Source organism: Lycorma delicatula, chromosome 8 (assembly GCF_047948215.1).
Source record: "Lycorma delicatula isolate Av1 chromosome 8, ASM4794821v1, whole genome shotgun sequence".
In the NCBI taxonomy this organism is placed as follows: Eukaryota; Metazoa; Arthropoda; class Insecta; order Hemiptera; family Fulgoridae; genus Lycorma; species Lycorma delicatula.
The window spans coordinates 22519761-22543882 of record NC_134462.1 but is presented as its reverse complement, the minus strand read 5'-3'; the positions used below and the strand labels follow the sequence as shown (position 1 = coordinate 22543882).

Here is a 24122-nt window from a genome sequence, read left to right as displayed (position 1 = left end):
CCTGGAAACTATTATATAGTTTTATATTTATTATATAGTATATAGTACTATTTGAAGCTATACACAGTACATCATATATGGGAAAATTTATAATCAGGTCAAATTTTTTATGTCACTGTTTTTATAAATCTTGATGTTTCAACTTTAACAAAAAAAACATTTTTGCGTTAAAAAAATTAAGAAAAATTTATGCTGACTTGCTTTTTGCTTGAGTTCTAAAATTTGGTCATGAATATCATTTAATTTTAGTTACAAATTTGTTAAGGAGATGGGGAGATACTGTCACTGCAGATTCTGCATCTCAAAATTTTAGTTGAACAGTAGAATAATCTTTTTATATAATTGTTTATTTCCATACTTAACAGCTTTAAATTTTTCATAAATAGATTCTCAAGGTCAAGTATATCAGAAGACAGTGTTATATAACTTTCCCTGTTGTTTTTTTCTTCAATTAATTGCCAGTTGCAGTTGCTAATGTCCCTGCCTTTTATATAGAGATTCTGAGTTTTGAGTCCCAGTCAGGCACATTATTTTTCACACACTTTAAAATTCATTATCATCCATTAATAACTGTTATTGGGGTATGAGCCTGTTGACTCTGTATAAATTAATAATTTATTTGCAGATTTTAAAAACTTAAATCTAAAGAAGAATATTTTTGATTTCTGTATGGGATAGTTTTGATGTCCGTAGGAAATTTTAATTTCAGTTTCTTCTCTGGAAGCCATATTTGTCATGGTACTACAGAGTGCTAGCCAGATTGCAGTCTGTAGTGCAAATGTTCTCCATACAATGAGCTAATGCAACTAAAGAAAATTTATAGAATTTTCTAGTCTTAATAGGGGTTTTTTTACAAAGTTGTTTGTTTAAATTTTATCTATTTTAAAATCGTGAGTAATGAATTTGATGTATTTTTTAATTTATACTTGTCAGCAACATTAATTTGGCCCTTACTTTCCCCCTTTCATTGAGATCATGTATGTAAAGTGCAGTGCGGAAATTAAATGAAAAACAGTTGTCTCTTGCTTCAAGAAGAGAGAAACTAAAATTACCTTTTTTTTTTAAGTGAAAAATTATAGAATTTCTAGCAAATTTGCCAAAAGGTAAAGAATTTATCACAAATTTGAGGGAAAGGTAAAGAATTTATTACAAATTTGGGAAAAATTATATAATTTCTCAAAAAATTTGCCGTATATAACAAAACATATAAGTATATAATAAAACAAAAGTAATGAAAATATTAAATCATTTTATTTATTACATTAGTTTATGTGATAAATACTATTTTTTTTTATTATAAATTATTGTTCAGATTCTCTCTCAAACGAGTCACTAGATGATTGTAATTTATAAATTAAAGGGCTTTCATCAGTGGTTGCAAAACTTGCTGTTGTTGAATCATCATTTTCAATTAAAACAAACTTATATGTTTTTGTCATTATGAAAAATACTATCATATCTAGAAAGGCAAGAAAAGCAAAGAAGAAAAATTCATTTGCCTGAAAGAAAAAATGGATTTAATTAGAATTTTTCATTATTTAAATAATAAATCACTGATAATGATTAAGTAAAATAAATCAAACCGTATACAAAATTCAATTTAATTATATGGCAAATTGCTTTACAAAACATGTAGGTATACATCATTGGTATTAACTTCTTCTATATAGATTATTAATATGCAGTACATTCAACAAATAACTATACCTGACTAACTAATAACTAACTAATACAGTGTCATCGACTTACCCTATGAACAGTTGTTGAAAATAGATTCCATAAACATCAACACATATCTGCAGATATTTCTTCTCAAAGACTTAACACAAGTTGTTCATGTGGAATAATCTTGGTGAAATCACAAATAATAGTTTCAAGTTCCAGAAGCTGCAAAGATTTCTTCAATAAAGATTACACTTTTTGCATAACCCAGAAGTAAAAATCTGGGTGGAGGTAAAATCCTGAAATTCCTCTACATTATTATGTAGAGGAATTTCATGTATGACATGTGGATTGTCAGCAAACCATAAACATGAGTTCTGTGCATGTACATAACCTGAAAAATGGAATCGTGCCTCATTAGAGTTGAAAACGTAGTCCAAAATATTGTCAGAATTGCCCTGCTAGAAACTGTTGAAATCACTGACAGTATTGAATTTGCTTTCCACAGTCTGTGATCAACAACTTTTGAACCACTTTCACTTTAAATGAGCTTCTTACGAACCACCTTGTGTCAGTTAGTATACCAATGTTTTCCTGTCAGGCCAACTTTCGCATGAACTTGTTAGGATTATATTATATAGGAGCTGTTTTGTATTATTTATTTTTTTCACTGAGTACAGTTGAAATCCTTTACTAATTAGTGTTCAAGGTAACTCTAGAACCCGGAAATCTGGTCTTCACTTTTTACCTTTACACACTTGCTTACAGAAGGTGTATTCAATAAGAAATATTTGCCGTTGTAAAGTTAACACCATTCTGATTTCACATGGAAAGACACAGTCTCAATCATTTAAAGGCAACATAATATAATGAAGAACAAAGAATCACACACCTTCTTGTCTCAAGGTAAAACTATGAAATTTAGAAATAGACAGCACTTCATATTATTACAAAGTTAGCATACATCGTTTTTTCGACAATAAATATTTCATAATATTATGGCTCCTTTTTTAAAACTATATTAAAGCCCCAATTGCTCAAACTTTAGCTCACAGTGGACTTATAATGAAAACGGACTATTTGTATTTGTTTATTAAAAGGAAGTAATTCATAGGCTTATAAACTAGTCAAATTTTAGAAACTTTTCATACGCTACTATATTTGTCAGATTAACACTATAGTGTAGTCGACTATATCCTTCCTTTTTGAAATCCATATTGTGATCGAGATAGGCCTCCGGTTGCTTCAATTTCCACCTGTATGCAATCCATCAACAATCTCTCATACAGTTTGCCAATTGTTGGTAGAAGACAATTTGGTCAATATGATACTGCCGTGATACTCGCATTTGGTTTAGGAATTAATAACAATAAACCGAACTTCCAAGATGTGGGAAATGTTCCCCTCTCCAGAGCCTCATTCAGTACCTCTAAGTCTGTCCACGGTAATTATCTTGGTAAGCTTTTTCAATAATATGCGTGGTACCCCATCTGGGCCTGGGCTCTTTTTTGGGTTAATGTGGGTGATCTCCTGTTGCAATTCATCTATGAAGAATCTTCTCTTGTCAATCTGATTTAACCACTCGGTTGCCTTCTTCAGTAATAAAAAGCTTTGTAATCGCTTGTTCGATTTGGTCCCAAGTAAGCGAAGGGAGGGGCGCACTGAAACTCTTCATAACAATTCAGTACGCCCTCCCCCATACATCGTCCTCTAATTCTGCAACCAGTTTCTTCCATGCGGCTTTCTTAGCGACTTTGACAGCAGCGAAGAATTCTTTCAGATAGTTTTTAAACGTTACTTCTGCTCGTTCGAGCTCATTGGGTCTGTTCCTTCTGGCTCTTTGTAATCGTCTACGTCGAAACCCTCAACTCAGCAATTTCTGGCGTCCACCAGTATATATTTCTTCAGGAACGGCCCGATGAGGGTCGAATCCTACCACATTCTTCGATCATAGTGTTTAGAAACATATCCGGATTTCTAACTATGCATGTTGCTGTTTTCCTTTCTACCGCTTAGACAAAATATCGTGTTTGTATCCTCGTAGAAGAAGATTGACCTCGAAAAAGATCCCTAGATGATCGCTTGTCAACTCCTCTTGTAACAGGTACTATGAGGTGACCTTACTATACTCTCTTTCGAAACAGCAGTTATATCAATCACAGAGCCAATACCACGACCTACAAAAGTAAGACCCTTGGCGTGTTGATGACAAATTTGATAAATAATTTGTCTTAATGTTAATGAAACGGGTTTTCTGTAAGTTTTTCTTAGAGACATAATAATATCACAAAAGATCATATAGTTCAGTTTTCGTTTTGTAAAAACTGCTAAGATTTTCAGAAATTAACTAATTCCTATCATGCTTACTGACCCTTCCTGTCAGTACGGGTAGATGTATGTCAAGGGTTCGATTGTGCACACGCTTACAAGCGCAAACGCAATCAGTATGTTCGCCATAAGTTTGTGAGAGTAAATGAAAGAACTAAATAGAGAGTGATTGTGAATCCCTAGGTATGAAATATAATGAGGAGGAGGAGAGAATTGTTTGCACATTGTACATATACATGTCTTACAAGAAAATTCATATAAACTCCTGGGTTTTTTGCAGTTGTACACGTAAAGAAAAGTTATACTCTAATACGTTTGAAGAATTATAATCATTCATTTATCGCTTCAACATATCCCCAAAATTAGTACTCTAGTTGAAACAAAATACTCCAACGTTACATCGTGTAAAATCTGCAACTTTTACTTTTTTCTGTAATTCAACTCGTGTATCGACTAACTTCTTCTTCCCTTCTGCTGAACGATATAAATTAAATATGGATATTTGCCGTTAACATTATGCTACTCGTAAAACGAATAAATGAAAAGGACTATAAATTTATCCCAAAAAATTGCAATGAAATTGTAAACCGTACGGTAAGTCTTGCAGATATAATTTCTTCCGCTAAAAAAACAAATATTTCTGTAATAATGATACTGATATCAAAAAAGGTAAGACACTACCATTTTTATTATCAAAATCTGTTATTAATTTAGAATTTAAAAAAAAAAATACGTGTTAAATATATGTAACTGACAATAGATATGCAATAATATATAATAAACAATGTTTAAGTGTTCCCTATAATAAGAAAAAAATAGAAAAATTTGTTACAAAATCGGTCCGATTTCATTTATTAAACAACGAATAATCATAAGAATTGTATTATTTCTGTAAATGTGTGATATGCATTACATATAAATGAAACTGGCCCTGTTTATTGTTTTGTAACAAATTGTTCTATTTTTTACTTATATGGAACGCCTAAACATTGTTTCTATTACCTATTATTGTATATCTATTGTTTATTACTTATATAACATTTATTTTTTTTAAAACAAAATTCTAAATTAATAACAGATTTTGATAATAGAAATATGTAGTGTCTTACCTTTTTTGATATCAGTATCATTATTACAGAAATTTTTGTTTTTTGAGTGGTAGAAATGATTACAATTTCATTACAACTTTTTTGTATATCACTGCGTTTTGTTGGATTATTCTTTTTTTTATGAATTACTGATTATCTAATGGATTTATTATTCAAATTTATTGCCTTTCTAGAACAAACAAATATAATTTTTTTGAATTTCTCGGCCAGTTTATTTTTATTTTTTTGATAGTATACACTTCATACCATATTTTCCTTTTTTAATAAAACCAGTATAATGATCTTTACAAATCCAAAATCCATGATGAATATTGCACTTATTACTTTGTGGACACACTTTTTATATTATTATTAAATGGACTTTTTTTATTTCTCCATCAATTAGTTCAAATAGTTCTAACTGTAGAATAAAAATTTTACCAATCGAATTTATTTCTGTTATATGTAACAAATATTTGTTGTAACACTTCTTACTCTTCGTGTTTTTTTTGTTTTTTGTTTTTTTTTGTCTTTTATTAGCAGCTACAATCTCTTTTTTTTTTTTTTTAATGAAGTGATTGGAATTAAAAAATTGCTTCATCTTCAGTACTTTCATTTACATAAGAGCATTTACTATGAAAACAAGATGTAGTATATTTTCTTTTAAATTTTATTTTTTCAAGTATTATAGTTTCTTTTAAGTACATTATCTAGTTTTTGTAAGTTACCTAGTACTATCAAGTACTGCTACCTAGCAACGCGATTCGTAAACCCACCTTTTTGAGGGAAAAGTAACATATTCGAGTCCCGCGGTTCATCAAATGGAAGAAAAAAACGTTGTCTAACAAATTCAAAATATTTTTTAAAAGTATTCTTTATTAAAAATCAAAATGAACTGAAATATAATGTTTTCACGCTTATTTTTTACTTTTTTCTCCATTTTCATTTCACTTTTAGGTTAGGTCATGTTTAGAACAGTGAACATAGTACGCCGTGCCGTCCAGTTCTGCGGACCCTTACCGGCGAAGTTCTAATGAACTTCATGATAAAATTTATTCTTAGAAATTAAATTTCATATTCTCTCGAGAGCTAAGAATATGGCTGGTACTTTTAAAATTACTAGTTCATCTTAAAAAATTATGATTGTATAAATAAAAGAAAGACAAGGTATGTAAAACAAATGAAATCTTCTTGAGAGCAGGGCATTTAATGATATAAATCAATAAAACTAGTCTGAAAATTAAAATTATTCAAATAAAATAAGATTATTTTCATCAGATATGGTAATCATTGAATGAAAATAGTAATACCTGGCTTTTAAACAGATGTAATTGTGTTATGATTATAACCAGAAGATTTCCAAGCGCCATAGATAGATACCAAGCAGCCAGTGTAACTGTTTTCATGCATTTTGGTGCCTGCAAACAGATTAAAATCTTAGATTAATTTTCCTCAGATAGTATTTTCAAGTAAAAACAGATTCTATTCTGATATTCATATTTAAAAAGTACTATTACTGCAGTTTAATCTGTATACTTCTGGGTGACCATGTTGATCAATATATGTTTTGTTTTTATTCTGTATGATCTTGTGTATTTTGGTATTTTGAAAACAACATAGCAGACATAACTGAAGAATGAACAATTTTTTTCAAACTTTTTTTGCATGTAATGACTTACACAAGAACCACACACACACACATATGTAGAAATGTTTTTACAATATTAATATATTATAACAATATCATTTGATAAGAAAAAAATCATTTTGCAAAGTATTAAAACTCTTACAATTATTCCCAAGTTTTATTCGGTCATCTATTTTGAAAATACCTAGTAAAAAAACAATTTTAAAAAATGTACTTGTTTTGCCTTTTATTAAGGTAATCCTTTAATTAGATTTTTGTCCTGTTAAAAGTATCTGTCTTCCAGATTTAGTTATTTACATCTTTAAGATATTGTAAATACTCAAGGAAATCATGAATTTTTATCATGAAATGAAAGAAAAATTTAAGATTCCTGAAAAGTTGCGGGGAAATTAATTTTCCAAAAGTGACATCAGACTGGCTGATGAGAAATAAAGAAAAATATAAGTTACATTCTGACTTTCATGATAGAATGGTACCAACATTTATTCATTAGTATCTGGAAAATCACAGTCAGAATTTAACGTGTTTCATGTGCTAGATATTTTATCTTTTATAACTAACTGGATATAATAATAAACATCTTGGAAAAGAAAATCAATATTTGCATTATTTTTCCACATACAGATATTGTATTGTGACACCAGCTTCAGAACAAATCTTTTGAAAAAGTTTGCTGCTAAAATATCTAACCAGTTATTTAAGAGCTTTGATTACCTGTGAGCTCTTCATTAGTTTCAAAGAATTTGGTAGCTCACCAAACCTTTAACAAAGACAAAAATTTTGTAATCATTGGACATCAAGCCCAGACTTTGAGGGATTATCAAAGAATTCTCTCTTAAATTGCTCAAGAAAACATTTTTTTTCAAAGTATCATGCTGAACAACACCTTTTGTCTATCCTAAATTGTTTGTTTACGATTGTTAAAAAGTACCTCTGAGCTTGTTTAGTGTTTCATAAATGACTCTAATAACTGTTACTTGTAAAATCAATACCATAAAGTCACAATGTTGATGGATCTTGCATGTTTTGTCCTTCTTGAAAAAATTTATCACACCTCACAGTTGGAGTGATTTCTGTTTCAATGAGTATTGTTTACCAGCAATTAACAGAACGAACATACACAAGATTTTATGAGGTTCCTGGTGGTATTATATTCTACTATAACAGCTTGGGCAACTGATTAATTTCAACAACCAACTGAAAATCAATTATGTAGTAGCCTTCTCATAAATAATATATTTTTAAGAAAGACGCACATTACAATTTTTGTGCATCATCAACATGCACTTTTGACTTCCTGAATAACTCAACAGTTATGATCTATCCACTCAATTTACAGTTGAATGAAAATTGTATGGAAAGGTCCATGCTTATAAAGAGAAAAATGTTTAAAGAAATTAATAAAAAAAGAATATAAATTATTACAATCGCTTACTTGGGTGAAGGTAAACTGTAGACCAGCAATTGCAAAAATTGCTTCTCCAACAGAGATGAGAAAATATTGTGGAAGTAGCCATAACATGTGAATAGTGTTCGGTGGAGTCATCATAAAAAGCTTAACAAACTGTAAAATAATTAAAAATGAACCAGAGAAGTAAGTAATTTTATAGATTAAAATATAGTTGTTTTCATGATAGGAAACATTCATAATCATGTACTCACAAAATCTATGAACAAAAAATACAAAAATATTCAGTAATCAGCAGATTGAATTGTGGTCAAACCTTCTTAAAATTATCAGCCCCCACAAATCCAGAATTTAGAGTTACTGTATCCAGTTACTCCAAAAAAATAAAAATCATTTCTATTCTTTCTGTTGTAATTATTTTTGCTGTACACAAACAAATAAAACTAATAAATGTTAACATTAATTTACATAAACTGATTTATATTGTTAATTTACAGTAACTTGCCATCCAAGTTTTAGCATTTTGTGTAAATGTTTCTAATGTATTTTTCATCTAACAAAGCATGCAATCTAATTGAAGAGAAAATTATCAGTGTTCAGCTGCTATACTATAAAAACTAGTTTTATTGTTTACTTTATACAAAAATATTATAAAATAAAACTGAAACAATTTTTCAGTACACCTAAATATCATTTTTTAAGACATGCCAAATAAATGGTGAGTGGTAACAGGTTGCTTATAAATAGTTATGGTTGGTAACCATTTTAATTTAATTTGATATACTAACTACAACAAGTTAAAATTAAAAGACCCATTAAAAAAATTAGTATTAATATGCAAAAAAAAAACAATTCCACTTACTGTAATTTTGTTGTTATTTTGATGAATAACTAATGAATAAACTCCACCAGCATCTAACTGAACTGTACCATTAGTCTGTTTTTTGCCTCTATTTGAAATGGAGTACTGGTACCTAAAATATTAACATTCCTTTTTTAAAAACATTTATTTATTTTAATTACCTCTATAATTATTATTTCCTCTGCTAAGTTGAGTAGATTATTGTCCAACATTTTTTTACAGTCATGACTCATGAAATATCAAAGATAACAGTACAAGTTGATTGATCCATGAGAAAAATGATGCTCACTATACCACCCCCTAAAGTGAAAACGAATGAAGCTGTCACTTTTCAAGCTGAATTATTACCTAAATTTCAATAAGATTAGAATGTTGATGTGCAACACTATATTGAGTTTGTTGAACAAGGTAACAAAAGACCACTTAACCATTCCCTTTAAGTATGTGGCATATGATTCCTATTATTAGTTTTTCTTTTTTTGGAACGGGGAATAACTTTTATTCTACATTAAGTCAACTATAGCAGTTACAATTATATTGCCTAACATAATTATAAAAAAATTTTGTTTGGGCATTTTCCACTTTCATTTATCTGGATTCAACTTGTAAATTAGGAGAACAATAAAAATTTATCCATTACATATTTGTATTTGTTTCTGTTGGCAACACAGCCTTTTTCAGATACTACGCATTGTTTTTGTCAGTACTTCTGCGTAGATCAACTAATGCAATTTTTACAACTGTATAGTTAGCCATGGTTTTTATCACCAAAGAAGTATTAAACACCTTCAGTATTAAACAAAAGTCGCATGAACTAATCTGTTTTTTTTTTGTGGTCTGAAGGTGATTTAGAGGCAGAAATCAATCAAAGACTTGTAGTATTTTACAGAATCAGTGTTTTAATTCAACAGACTATCTATGAGAAGAAAGAAAAATTCAAAAAGGGTTGCAAAGCTGACTACTGTTACAATTTACAATAATATTGAATGCATGTTTGTCATGTTCTGGAATCATACACAATTGACAGACCTTTCATAATATTCATGCAAAGTGAGAACCAAAACAACTCATACTGCTGCATAAACATATGCAATTGGATGTACAACAAAATTTTACCTACTACGTAATTTTGTTACTATCATTCGTGAATAAACATGGGTCTATGATAAGAAAGAGAATAAGCAATAGAATATGAAGTGGAAACATCCACATTAAGTATACTAAAAAAAAATCAAAAGTAAACAGTCAGGAGAAAAATTAACGTTTACAATTTTGTAACTCTCACGATCCAGCACTGAAATATTATTAACAAGGAACTCAATAATAAACAATGTACACTACAGTGAAATGCTTAGTGACTAACTGAAGTCTACAATCAAAGTAAATGCCAAGGAAACTTATCCAAAGGCATTGTTTTGCTGCATGACAATGGCTGTCTGCATACTGTTAAAGCCATGTGGAAAATCAAGTTTGAGGTAATGGCTCATCCTTCTTTAATTCACATCTGTAGAACTAACGGAAGTCGTAGTATGCCCTGGTGCTTGTTCCGCAAAAGATTGTTTTTTTCCTGAGACCATAAAAATACTTTGTGCAACAATGGAAGAAGTGCATTGAAAGGAAGGTGAGGGATTATCTTGAAAAATTATGTAAACATATGTTGTTTATATTTTTATAAAAATCTAATTTTACCTGCATTGTGAATAATTGTTTTACTCTTGTTACATGATAAGCTGAGATTAAACTAATGACTTCCTTATTAAATTGTGTTTGTAACTAGCTGTCAGAGATGTAATCTAAAAGTAATCAGTCAGCAAGTCGAGTTGGAACATCAATGTGAGTTCACATGTTCATTTTCACTCAAAATTTTCCACTAATTTGAGTGATTTCTTGGATTAATGTCATGGTTACAGACATTATGACTTGATGGTGGAACATTAAAGGTTACAGACAAAGCATTTTATGATTTTCGGTTGCAGACTTAAAAAGTTATAACATTTTTTTCATTTACAAGTGGTTTTTGAATTAGAGTGATTATTATTATTAAAGTACAGGCTTAAATTTCAGTATTAAATTACGTAACAGACCAATAGTGTGGCCTGTGACACACTATTGTATTGGTTATATATATGATATATGTATTGGTTAAAATTTCCAAACAAGGACTTTGAAATTTTTTCATAATCGAGCAGAAATAGCCAAAAAATACTTCATGTCCTAAATAGAGTTACAAGGAAGAAAACTTTCCGACTATATCTCCCTTCTGATCCATCCTTTTCAAAAACCCCGGGGATCGATTTATGCATCCCAGGTCTTCCCCAACCACACGACCCCCCCAAAATTTTTATTTTTTTTTATTTTTTTGGGTATACATTTTTGGCAAACCTTCACCCCCAAAAAAAACTTTTGGTACGTCCAAAAAAAAATTTTCTGGCCACATTTTCCAACACAATACATGTTACCTACCCTCCCAAAAAAAAATCCCCCGAACCACCACTTATTTTAGAACCCTTTGAACTCCATCGAGTAGGCACTTGTTGGACTCGAAAGACGGCACAAACCATTGGAAAAAAGATGCAACCACGAGGGTCGCTCCCATTAGAAGATATATCGTGACAAAGTTCTCAGAAGCCATTGGGTGCTACTAAGAACAAGTTTGACAACAAGAGCAAGAAGTGCTTCAGATCAGTGTCATTGGCAGATGAGGAGACGTCACCGTGAAGCCTTGGAGGCTTGACCTACCAACTGGGGATAATTATGATGACTCCCAAGCAATATTTAGGATCCGGACTTGCAAATTATAACCCAGTACATGAGAAGGAGGTGAAAAAAATCTATATATGGTTCAAAGCATTGACGCAGATGTCTCCACCAATAACCACTATCACACGATAGGCGACGGAAACAGATCCACTAGTGGATGAATCAGATGCAAAAGCGTTGTTAGCAAATAACATAAATGACAATGAGCTGATGTAATTTGTTATAAAAAAAATGTTCTACAACTTTTCATCACATTCATGATTCACATGAAATATCAAAGATAACAGTCCAAGTTGTTCCCTGAAAAAAAATGATGTTCACTACTCCACCTCCTATAGTGAACGAGTGAAGTTTGTTGAACAAGGTAACAAAAGACCACTTAACCATTCCCTTTTAGTATGTGGCATATGATTCTTATTCTTCTGTTTTTTTTTTTTTTTTTTGGAACAAGGAATAACTTCTGTTCCACAATGAGTCAACTATTACAGTTACAATTATATTGCTTAACATAATTATAAAAAATTTTTTTTGGGCATTTTCCACTTTCATTCATCTGGATATTAATTATGCACAACTTTTTAATTAGGAGGACAATCAAAATATATCTGTTACATATTTGTATTTGTGTTTCTGTTGGCAACACAGCCTTTTTCAGATACTACACATTGTTTTTGTCAATACTTCAGTGCAGATCTGATGTTCAACAACCAATGCAATTTTTACAACTGTATAGTTAACCATGGGTCTTTAACACCAAAGAGGCTTTCTTTAGTATTAAACAAAAGTCACATGAACTAACTGTTTTTTTGTTTTGTTTTGTGGTCAGAAAGTGATTTAGCGGCTAAAATCAATCAATCAAACTATCTATGAGTAGAATGAAAAATTCAAAAAGGGTTGTATAGCTGACTACTGTTACAATTTACAATAATATTGAATATGCATGTTTGTCATGTTCTGGAATCATTCACCAATTGACAGAACTTTCATAATATTCATGCAAAGTGAGTCCCAAAATAACTCATACTGCTGCATATACTTGCATATAATTGGATGTCGTACAACAAAATGTTACTGTTACAAAGTAAACAGTCAGGAGAAAAATTGACAAAGTATGAAATGTCGATATTTAGAAAATTAAAAATGTTAACTTATTCTTGTGTTTTATATTTATGAATCTACACAATATATGCTAAAAATAATGGTGTACTGTTATTAATCATCACTGTCATCCATTGTTATTTTTAATAAATTAACAAACTATTTAAAAAAAAAAAAATTGCCTACGAATAAATACATTTAAAATATAAACATTTTCTTTACAGAAATAAATTTACTGTCTTTGAACAATTCCAATTAAAAAAATTTAAAAACCCATACATTTTCTGCATCCCATTTCAACAAGTGCATCAAAAATGTGCTCAAATAATTTTCATTAATACGTAAATTGTGAATTATTTTGTACTTATTTTTAGAAAATATCTTCATGTTATTAATATTATTATTATTTTAGCTGTCCCCCCGCACACAGTATTGCTGCTATGTATGAGGGACAGCCACCATTCTAGCTGGCCATTGAACTGAGTAGGTGGTCAGTGTAAGGGCAGTAGACTCCCTTGTGCTGGTAGGTTTTAAGTTAAATATGTTGATAGCATGTAGTGAGATAATTTGACGATGTTGTTGTGAAAGTATTAAGGTTTATGTTTCCAAATGTTTATGTTAGATTTTTATTTACGTCTAGCTGTTTAATTTTAAATTTACCTGTCAAATTATATATTTGTAACTTCAGAGATTTACATTTATAACTGTTTTGTGTTAGATTTTTATTTACAACTAGCTCTTTGAATTTAAATTTACATGTCAGATTATATATTTTTAACTGCATGTTGTATTAATGGAGCTTATGTTTGTTTCTAATTATATTTATATGTGTTATGTTTTATATATGTTGAATACTTCTTGTTAGGCACCAGAAGTTAGATTTTATCTATTTAAATCTTCTGCAATTTCTTTATTTGTGTTCCCCCTGTTACAAATTCCATTAGGTAAGTGTGATATATTAAGGTTTTTCATTACTGTTCTACCGCACTTCTTCAATTCATAGTTAGGTCACCCCAATTCCCTGTTTAGAGTAGATCTCATCATGGAGATTGGAATGGCTGGTTAAGGGGTCGAGAGAAGGGAATAGATTAAAAAAAGAAAAAATTATTATTTATACTAATTGTTTAATTTTTTTTTTGTGACACAACTCTAATCAGGATTTTACCATTGTTTCCCTTGAGCCATCCAGATACAAATGCTGGGGCAATTCATGTTTTTATCTGTGAAAAAGCATATCTATCCATTCCTGATGTAATCTATATAATATACATTATTATTTACCAATCAGAATAAAAGATTTATTTATTATTATAAAATAAGACTAAATTATTTATTGGTCTGAATATTATATAAATTTTCATTCCACATATTTTTAAAAATAATTTCATTTATTATAATTTCAACAATTATATATGCATATGTTAAATTTTTTAAGAAATACTTTTTAAAAGTCTGTGTTTTTTTAACTATTTCATAGTGTATTAAAAAAATGAATATGATATAAAAATGATATTATTATGTGCCTCAATCTTTTAGTATTATGTGACACCTTATGAGATGTTATTTCCATTTTGAAATGACATTGACCTTTGTTATTGGCTAATTTGTATTACAGTAAAACAATAATATATTTATACAAATCTGCAAATTCACCAAAGAAAAAGTTTTTTTAGAAAGCCATCCTTCTAATTTCCAAAATTTTCAAGGTAATATTTGAATTGGTCAGTGCTTGTCTCACCAAAGCTACCATACTAAAAATATTTCCCAAAAGCTAAGCAGTTTGTTTAACAACAATATAAATGACTGTTAAATAAATAATTATTTAAAACTATACACTTTTTAAACAAGATTTTTTATTTATTTTGCTTTTCTCACTTGATATCAGATGATGTTATTACTGTAGGTTTTCTGTGAGTCAGTTAGACACATATTTAGAATGTAATCAAAAAGATTTGAATTTTGTCTATTTAGTATATATCATTGTGTGTCATATTAAATAATGTTTTGATCCTTTGTTGTTTGTGTGTAGAATATAAAGTTTATTATCAAAGTTAGTGATCTACATGTAAGAAATAGCTGTTAAATATTGACTTTGAGTTGGTATAGAGACATTTAAGTATTGATTACATCTTTGTTTGAAGGTGTTAAATTATGCAGTTGGATTACTTTAATCTAAATATTCCAGAGACATTTATGCTCTATTTGTTTTTTATTTTAACATTCTACACACACACGTACACGCACATGCATACGCACACAAAAGAAAAACCCCATCTTAATAAATGAAATGTTATGAAACATACCAACACACAAATATTATGTATTAAATAAACATACTTAAGTTAAATCCATTATAGTTTCAACCACATTCTAAATATGTGTCTTCCTAACTCAAAAAAGTGCCAGCAATATCAGTAGCTGAGGCCAGGCTAAGGGCAGCAGTAGCAGCAGCAGTCACTGAAAATGGCCATAAAATCACGCTGAAAATGCTATGATTTCAGTTTTGCAAATATGATTATATTAAGTCTTTATCATTAGGAAGTTGACAAGTTTTAGGTAGATTTCATTCCTGATCATCACTGACAAAGACAAAAAAAAATATATGTAGCTTTAATAAAGTATGGGAACCCTTAAGTAACTTTTATCATAACCCTTGAGTAACTTTTAACATAACCCTTAAGTAATTTTCAAACATAAAATAATGAAATTTGTGACATGCTCCTACCTCAAGACAATGTATATTTTGATAAGAAACCACAATACCCCAACCACCTAGGTGGATCCCAGGAGCCACACACACTTCAGACCATTTAATATTTTTCACTGGTTCACATAATTTTTTTTCACTACCCTTATGCATTTAAACCCTATCCTTTCCATTTTAAATTTCTAATATGGGTGCTGCTTGGTGCTGAGATGTGGTAGTCACATATAAGATAATTCAAGATAGGAGCATTTGCTAAATTTCATTTTTGTATGTTTAATGGTTGAAAAGTGAAAAGTTATCTCAAGTTCTCCATACTTTTTTTATTAACACTATAATTACCCTTAATTTCCTGATATTAACATTTTCATTAATATATAACTAATATTATATGAATTCAGTATATATGTGTACAATTTATTATAATTGCAAACAAATAATGGAGCAAGATTCAATCCATGCTTAGTAAATGTCTTATTTCCATGATTTTAGCATTTTAAAACTGAATTACAATAACAAAAAAAATATATTTATAACTTACACACCACTCTCAATCTCCCAGTCACTTGAAGTTGATATTTCTGATTCTTGAAACGACTCGGTTATTATAATCCCACAATAATTTTTTAGCTGAACATCTATCACACCAGTGGAATTTTTATCCCTGATTAATACTATTCTAAACAAATGAAAAATTTAATAAGCATGAAAACAAACCACAAATCAATACTATTTTTGAAACAATCAAAATTTATTACATAATCATGGAGGAAGAGAAAAAATGAATAAGATATATGAACTTAATTGAGATCAGGTAGCAGATGAATAGTATGATTAGAGACAAGACAAATCAAACATAATATTTCCAATGAGAGAGAGATTAAAATAAGAAACTAATTTATGGATGACATTCATTGATATTGAAAAAGCCAATCCTGGCATCCCAAAACTAATACCAAAAGAACACTTCAAAAAGTATAGGAATTAAACAAAATATTAATGGCAATGAATAGAGATTGTTTTGAAAAGCTCAAACAAGGATTAAAGTACTTGAGTAATTTGATATAAAACAGGCTTGAAAAGGAGGATAGTGTGTTCATATAATTATGGATAAAGTTCACACAAGAGTGAAAGAAATGCTAAAAAACAGAAATAAGCAAGAAAAAGCATTATTACTTGGAAATGGCATCATGATACTTAAACATAACAAGAAGGGAGTTGTGTAATAAGGCGATCTCTGTGAAAAAGTGATAGTGTATCAGTTTTTCATATGGACAGTTCTGGGTTTGAATCCTTGACATTTTTCACACTACAAAATTCATCTTTTATAGTTCCATTATCAGTAACTACAATTTGTTCTAGTGTTTGTATTTATGCAGAGAAAATAATTAAATATTAATTAATTATTTATTAATAAAATAGCAAATCATGTTTTAAATTTTGTTTTTACTTTCCTGGTAAATATAAATAGAATAGTTATATTAAAGGAGAAAGTATGGTGATCATGTCAAAAATCAGTTATCAGTTTTTTTTTGCAAATCTTTACATTTTATGGTCCAACTAGCTCATCTAGATAAAAAAAAAAACATATGTATGTACGTACGTGTGTCACAGTGATTTTGGCCTTATATCTCAGTATTGACCAAACCGCCAATTTCCTTCAAATTCTGCTCAAATATTTTTATTAATGGGGCATTGATCATATTATTTTTTTTTCAAAATTCGTTAAGGGGGTGAGGGATATGATTAAAAAACCAATTTTGATTTTTTCAGAGGCATTTTACAGAAAGTTTTATTAAAAAGAATTTGTTACCTACAGTGCATACATAAATAACAATTTTTTTTTTCAAATAAGCAACCCACCTCTTAAAATTGAAATATATGTTTTGTTATTTTGCTCTTTCAGTTTAAATATTTTTCAACAATTTTTTGAGTTTTTACTTCATATATAGACAGAACGAAATGTTTAAAATTATAGATACTGGATCTAAAATGAAAATTTTTTTTTTGAAAATCTCTTTTTCTTATTTTAGCTTTATTGAAAATGGTGATATGAAGAATATCTTTAGAAAAATATATGAATAATTTTAAGAAAAATCTTTCTTTGCCAGCTTTTTTACTATTGTTATCAAATAGAATTTTAATAGACATTAAAGTGCATAGTGAGCTTATATTTAATTTTCATAATATTCAAACAAAAGACCATAACAACATAATAATTTACCACAAGAAGTTGTACGTCAATCATAAATCATCCAATAAAATTCTGTTGGGCAGAGCAGAAAAGTTTTCCTGAATGAAACAGCTTAAATCTGTCCCTCTCCCTTTATAATAATAATAATAATAATAATAGCAATAAATTAATAGATCTGAACATGCATTAGTTAAAATAAATAGAAACAGATCAGTGCATTTAATAGTGTGTACAATTAAAATATAAAATCATTTTATCCATCAATAACTCATTCCCTAAAAACGTTAAATGTACTTTAAATGTAACTTTAAATGTAATTTTTGTTAAGTATTTTTTGTTACCATCTGTCATGTTAATTAAAAATGGTAAGTTAAATACGGTACATACCTAAATTTTGGTTTTCCGCTTAATGATTTTTGCAAGTTTTCAGATCTTGCTGTTGAAACTACTATTTTTGAATCAAATTCATAAATAAATATTGTCTTAACCTAAAAAAGAAATGTTTCAGTATTAAATGTTTATAGGTTAAGTATGTATGAGAAAATACTTTTAATATTTTTGTGTACAATAAAAACTCTATAATTTGGACTTACATTCAACTCAATAAGTTAAGATTAAATAGCGAAAATTATTAATTTTTATAAAGTAAAGTAAAACTTACTATTAATAATCTTTTCTATTGTTTTATTTTTTCTCTTTTTCTTTTCTATTAAATAGAAAAAAGTATTAATTCTTATTTTCAGTATTTCAACTTTATAAATTCATTCATTTCTTGAATATCAACAAAAAAAAAACATAAAATAAAATTTATAATACAAAATAATTAAAAGCTGATAATTGTCTTCAGGAAATTATCATCAGGTAAACGGTAAAGTAAAAAATGTGAGGTAAAAAGGTAAGGTAAAAATATTTATTTTTGCTCACTAATTTTTATCTCCTCAGTTTGAGTGCAACATTTTTTCAAACATTCTCTTTTATTATTATGAATTACCATATTAAATTTTGTTCCATATTAATTACAACATTATTGTTTATTATAAACAAATGTTTAATGATTAATTCTTACAAATGCAGAACAAATAAAATACAAATCATGTCTTGATATATACCTGATATTCAATTGTGTCAAATTTTATTTTTCTCCAAGGCGAATCCAAAGATAATCTTCCACATTCATACGGAGCCAATATATCAACATGATAAGTTGTACCATTATAAGATGGAACTTTTTTAAATAGATAATTTGTCTCTGCTTTAATAACTTGAAAATTATTAAATGGATTAACAAGTTGAATAGAACAAGGTAAGATATTAACAAAATTTATATGAGATTCATTTGCACTTGGTAATATTGGATAGGTTTCCTGTAAAAAAATAAAATTAGTTATGTTCAAAATAAGATTACAGTAGTCTCTTTCTAAGATTCTACATTTAATAATTGTAATTAATCCTACTTACGTATCTACTCACCCACATATTCCAATGTTATAAAGTTCTAATATTACAGAACCCATAAAAATTTTCATTTTAAATATACGTATTCTAATATTGATAAATAAAATCTAGAACTCCATAATTATAAAGTTGAATTAAGTTACATTATACATATGAGCCATCAACAATCTGGAAAAGTACTACCAGACTGTTTAATGATTACACATTGTAATTACATCAAAGAAAGCTGGAATAGGTAAGTGCAACAATTAACATATCGGTAATATGACAATTCATATCGTACACCAGACAAACATGCTCACTAATAGAGTTTACAGTTGAATGAAATAAGGTAAAAATTGTGATAGATAATGATATCTGTTTCAGGACCACAAGTGCAAGGGATGATGTTTTAGGAGATGTGATGAAATTAAAACATTCCCTACGTTCTAATAAAACAATTACATTTTTATAAAGAATTTTGAAAGAAAAAAGATTGTACTATTAATTTTTTTAAATAATAAATTATTATATTAATTTTTAAAAAAAATAAATTTAAAATCCATGTTTTCAACTCCATTTTAAAGGAGAAAAAATTGAACTAGCAAAAAAATTTTAACATGGAGTTTGTTTTATTGAAATTCCTAGTACTGTGAGAAGACAGTGAAAAAATAAAATAAAAAAATTAAGATATGATTTATATTTGATTTGTTTAAAAAATAATAATAATAATAAATTTTGATAATTTCTAATTATACTTTACAAAAAAAAAAAAATTATTTCCATTTTTTAAAATATACTATTTTGATCATACTTTGATTTGAATAGAATATTTCAACTAAAGTAGAAAACTTATTTTTTGGTTGGATCCTTTACACATTTGAAAACAAATAAGCACTTGTAAAAAAAAATACTTTGAAGATTTATTTTATATATATATATATATAAAATAAATAAATATATATATATATATATATATATATATATATAAAATAAATAAATATATATATATATATATATATATAAAATAAATAAATATATATATATATATATATATATATAAAATAAATATATATATATATATTATTTATTTTGGAATAAAATAAAGATATTTTTAAAAATCAACAGCAAAACAATCTATTCGATTGAAAATCTAGGCATTTCATGTTAAAGTAAGAAAAGAAGCATAATTTACAACGTTCAAAAGAATCAGGTTTGATGAACAGAAGAAATTGAAAAAGGTAATATTCAATAAAAAAAGGAAAATCATTCATAGTAAATTCCAGTTTCTTTCCTTATTGTTTAAAGAATAAAATTTTGATAAAATAATAATGCAATGGGAGAAAATAAAGTTGTTGAAATTCCCTGGTGACACTATTCTTTACCAAAAATTAAAAATAAATTTTCAGAATTCTGGAGTCATTACTAAAAGGACAGTTCAATTTGAAATAAGAAAATAAAGCAAAAGTAATAAAATGACAAATAGAAAAAAAACAATGAATTAAATATTAATTTATGTAATTATGACACACTAGTAGTTAAATCAATTTTAATCCAAGCAGTAATATTACAACAGACAAATAGAGAATGAAAACTGTCAAAACAAAATTAACACAAGCAAAAAGGGCTCTCAATTGAAATATAAGATCTGAAAAAATACAAATATCTTTTAAAATGTGTTATTACAGAATGATGTTAGCAGTAAATTACTTTATAAAATACAGTATGTACATATTTTATATGAGTGCGAAAAGAAAAATATAAATTGTGAAAGAACAGCGAAAAAAACTAGGTTAATGTGCATCATCTTATGTCAGCAAAGACTAATCGATTAATTTAGCACTGGAAGAAACTTTACAAGGAAAAATTAGGAAGCATATAAATAAAACTTGTATTAAAAATTAAGTTTAAACTAAGTATTAAAAACTGGTATAAAATGAAAAAATGAACAATTTTTTTCATTCGAAAATCGAAAGAGGTGAAAGAGAAGAAGGTAAAAAGAGAAAAAGGGGAAAATGCAAAAAAGGAGAAAACAGGGAAAAGGAAATGGAATGGGGAAATGAGAAAAAAGGAAAGGCAAAGGAAGAAAGAGGAAGGAGGAAAGGGAAACAAGGGAAATAACAATGAGGAAAGGAAAGGGGTGTAAAGGATAAAATGGAAAAGGAAAGGAGAAACTGAGTTTTTAAAAATACCGAAACTTCGTTCCTATCCATAATATGAACAGAATTTTAATAATTAAGGATGTATTCTGTATATGCGGCACCCGGTATTGATAAACGAAAGCCTAATGCAACTACATTTATGTGATTGAATTTAGGTACTTCTAAGAAAATGTTTACTTTACATAAATTATCCTAGCTAAAGACTATGTTTCAGTAAGCCCTGCATCCTTATTTTTTCTCTCTAATTCCAAGAAAAGAAGTGCGGGGAGTACTGGAATAAATACGGTAATCAATCTTAAGTACTTAAAAATCATGAAATAAGTTTATTACATCATCAAAATTGTTCTTTGTATGTAGTCTGAACAAAGAAAATAAGAACTGTTACGAAAAATTAAACACTATAAAAGAAAAATTTTACTTACTTCTAACTTTAGTTCAAGAATTCCAGAAGCAACAAATGATGAAGCTGAAATAAAACCACCCATAACCATTCTTTGAAGTGGATTAGTTAAAATCTGTTCTTGAGCCAAACATGGATAAACTGTCTTTTCCATAAAAGGAATTAATAATAGTACAATAGCAGGGTTAATAACTTGCACCTGGTCTGGAAGAATAGGAATACCAAGTAATCGTCCATTTGTTCGAGAAGCTTGAAATGTCCAACGAGAACCCTATTAACAATTAAGAGTAACAAAAACAAATTCCTTTTTTTATACGCTCAAAAAATGAAGTGAATTGATTTGTGCAGTTGTAATTACCTATTTTTTTAGTTTCTTTTTTTAATTTCTGGAGCAGTATTTACTTAAACTTCATAATTGTAGAATACACAGAAATAAATTCAAGACAGCAAAATACATAAAAAAACAATTTTAACATATATATTACTTATTTAATTGAATTTGATTATCCAAGTACTATTAAAGACTTGTATTGTTTTAAATAATCTGATGACATTTTTGTACGCCTGTTAAATTACATATACACTTTTTTTAAAAATGAAAAGTATATAAAATTTTATTTCATTAATAACTTATAATTTTTGTTTTATTGTTGTTATTGAATTATTCTTGATTGCAAAGATTTTTTTACAATCAGAGGTTAATAATTATCAATAAATCAATATATTTAAATTTAAAAAAAAGGAGATGTAGTTTGATTTGAACCAATGTGCCTTCCTCTTATAAGATCCCAATATTTTATTAATTAAAATGTTATAACTCTGGAACCAATGGAAATAAGTACCACTTATGATATTAAGCTCTCATTGAGAGCTTTTCAACGATTTTTCTTAACTGCAGTGAAAAAAATGTCCAAAATTCAATTTTTTTGGATTTTGGGCTTTTTTGGACACTTTTGGTACAGTTGATTGCAATTAAAAGGGGAGGTGCACAAGTAGATATTACAACAGTCCTAAATCCAAAATGTCAACATTCTATGGCTAATTGTTTTTGAGTTATGCAAGATACATTCCCACATACATACGTACAGACGTCATACCAAAACTAGTCAAAATGATTCAGGGGTGGTCAAAATAGATAATTCCATTGAAATCTGAAAACCGACATTTTTCACTATCACAATACTTCCTTTACTTCGTACAAGTAACTAAAAAGAATTTCAAAGTGAAAAAGCACAATGAATTCAGAACTAGATATATTCCCTGAATGGATGGTCAAGTGAGGTCTGTCTTTCTATGTTTGGTTGACAAGTGGACAGGTTTAAACATCACATTACTTCTAGTTTGTCAAAAAAACTAGTGTGAAGAGATTTTGACATGACAGACTAAAAATCCATCAAATATTAAGATTAATTGTCCACAACCCAATAACATGTATTACTATTCTAAGATAAAAGTCTTGCAATCAGAAAGTACTTTGTCTGTATTTAGCATTAAATATTACATCTGAATATGAAAACAATAAACAAATAAACTTTTCTTGACCTTGCCTCTAATAAACCAAACAAGAAAATCACAATTTCAAAATGTACATTTGACCAATAATGGCTAAATATCATACGTACATACATATTCAGTGATAATACTGAAACCAAATATCACATTAGCTTTTAAACGCACAGAGTAGTCAGTACACTAGAATTCAAAACTGTAAAATACCTAACAAAATAATACTGTAAACCAGTGCTTCCCAAACTTTTCCAAGTCATGGCACCCTTTATCAATTAAAATTCCTGCATGGCCACCCTACTCTAAGTAAAACTATGACTACTCATAAGCTAGAGATAAAAATAAAAAAATTCATCTATCTTCATTATTTTCTTACTTTATTAACATTAAATTAATAATTATAAATGTCTTGGTTCAATTAACTATGAAGCTTTTACAATATTTCGCAGCACCCCTGTGAAGAGGCTGTGGCTCCTTGAGGCACTGCGGCCCACAGTTTGGGAATCACTGCTGTAAACAGATATAAGTACAAACTATAGACTCATACTGACTAAATAAAGGACACTCAAAACAAAAAGTGCACATTAACATCAAAAAATAAACTAAGAGAAAATAATTCACAAACTAAAAAGCTAGATAAAATTTTGTTTTAAAAAAAGATTAACAAACAAACTATCCTATACAAAATGCAGACATCAAACAAAACACATAAACCAAACTGTGCCAACCACACAATTTTCTATATCATCCTGTTTCAGAAAATAAGAAGCAACATCAAACAAAAATACATAAAATTACAACATATAAACTCAACATTAATCATCTAGCTGATAAAACCAGATAATAAATCCGTAAATAATAAATGATT

General features: G+C 28.4%; 1 protein-coding gene across 1 annotated transcript in view; it reads right to left on the bottom strand.

The window, feature by feature from the left end:
- Positions 1 to 1301: 1301 nt before the first annotated feature.
- Positions 1302 to 24122, bottom strand: part of LOC142329151 (solute carrier family 15 member 1-like) — a 47559-nt gene continuing 24738 nt past the window's right edge. The window contains exons 7-14 of the mRNA XM_075373494.1: positions 21771 to 22019; positions 18862 to 19116; positions 18140 to 18240; positions 16100 to 16237; positions 8997 to 9108; positions 8162 to 8290; positions 6389 to 6496; positions 1302 to 1499 (exon numbers count right to left, since the gene is read on the bottom strand). Of these exons, the coding sequence (XP_075229609.1) occupies positions 1302 to 1499; positions 6389 to 6496; positions 8162 to 8290; positions 8997 to 9108; positions 16100 to 16237; positions 18140 to 18240; positions 18862 to 19116; positions 21771 to 22019 (1290 nt within the window). The remainder of the gene's footprint in view (positions 1500 to 6388; positions 6497 to 8161; positions 8291 to 8996; positions 9109 to 16099; positions 16238 to 18139; positions 18241 to 18861; positions 19117 to 21770; positions 22020 to 24122) is intronic.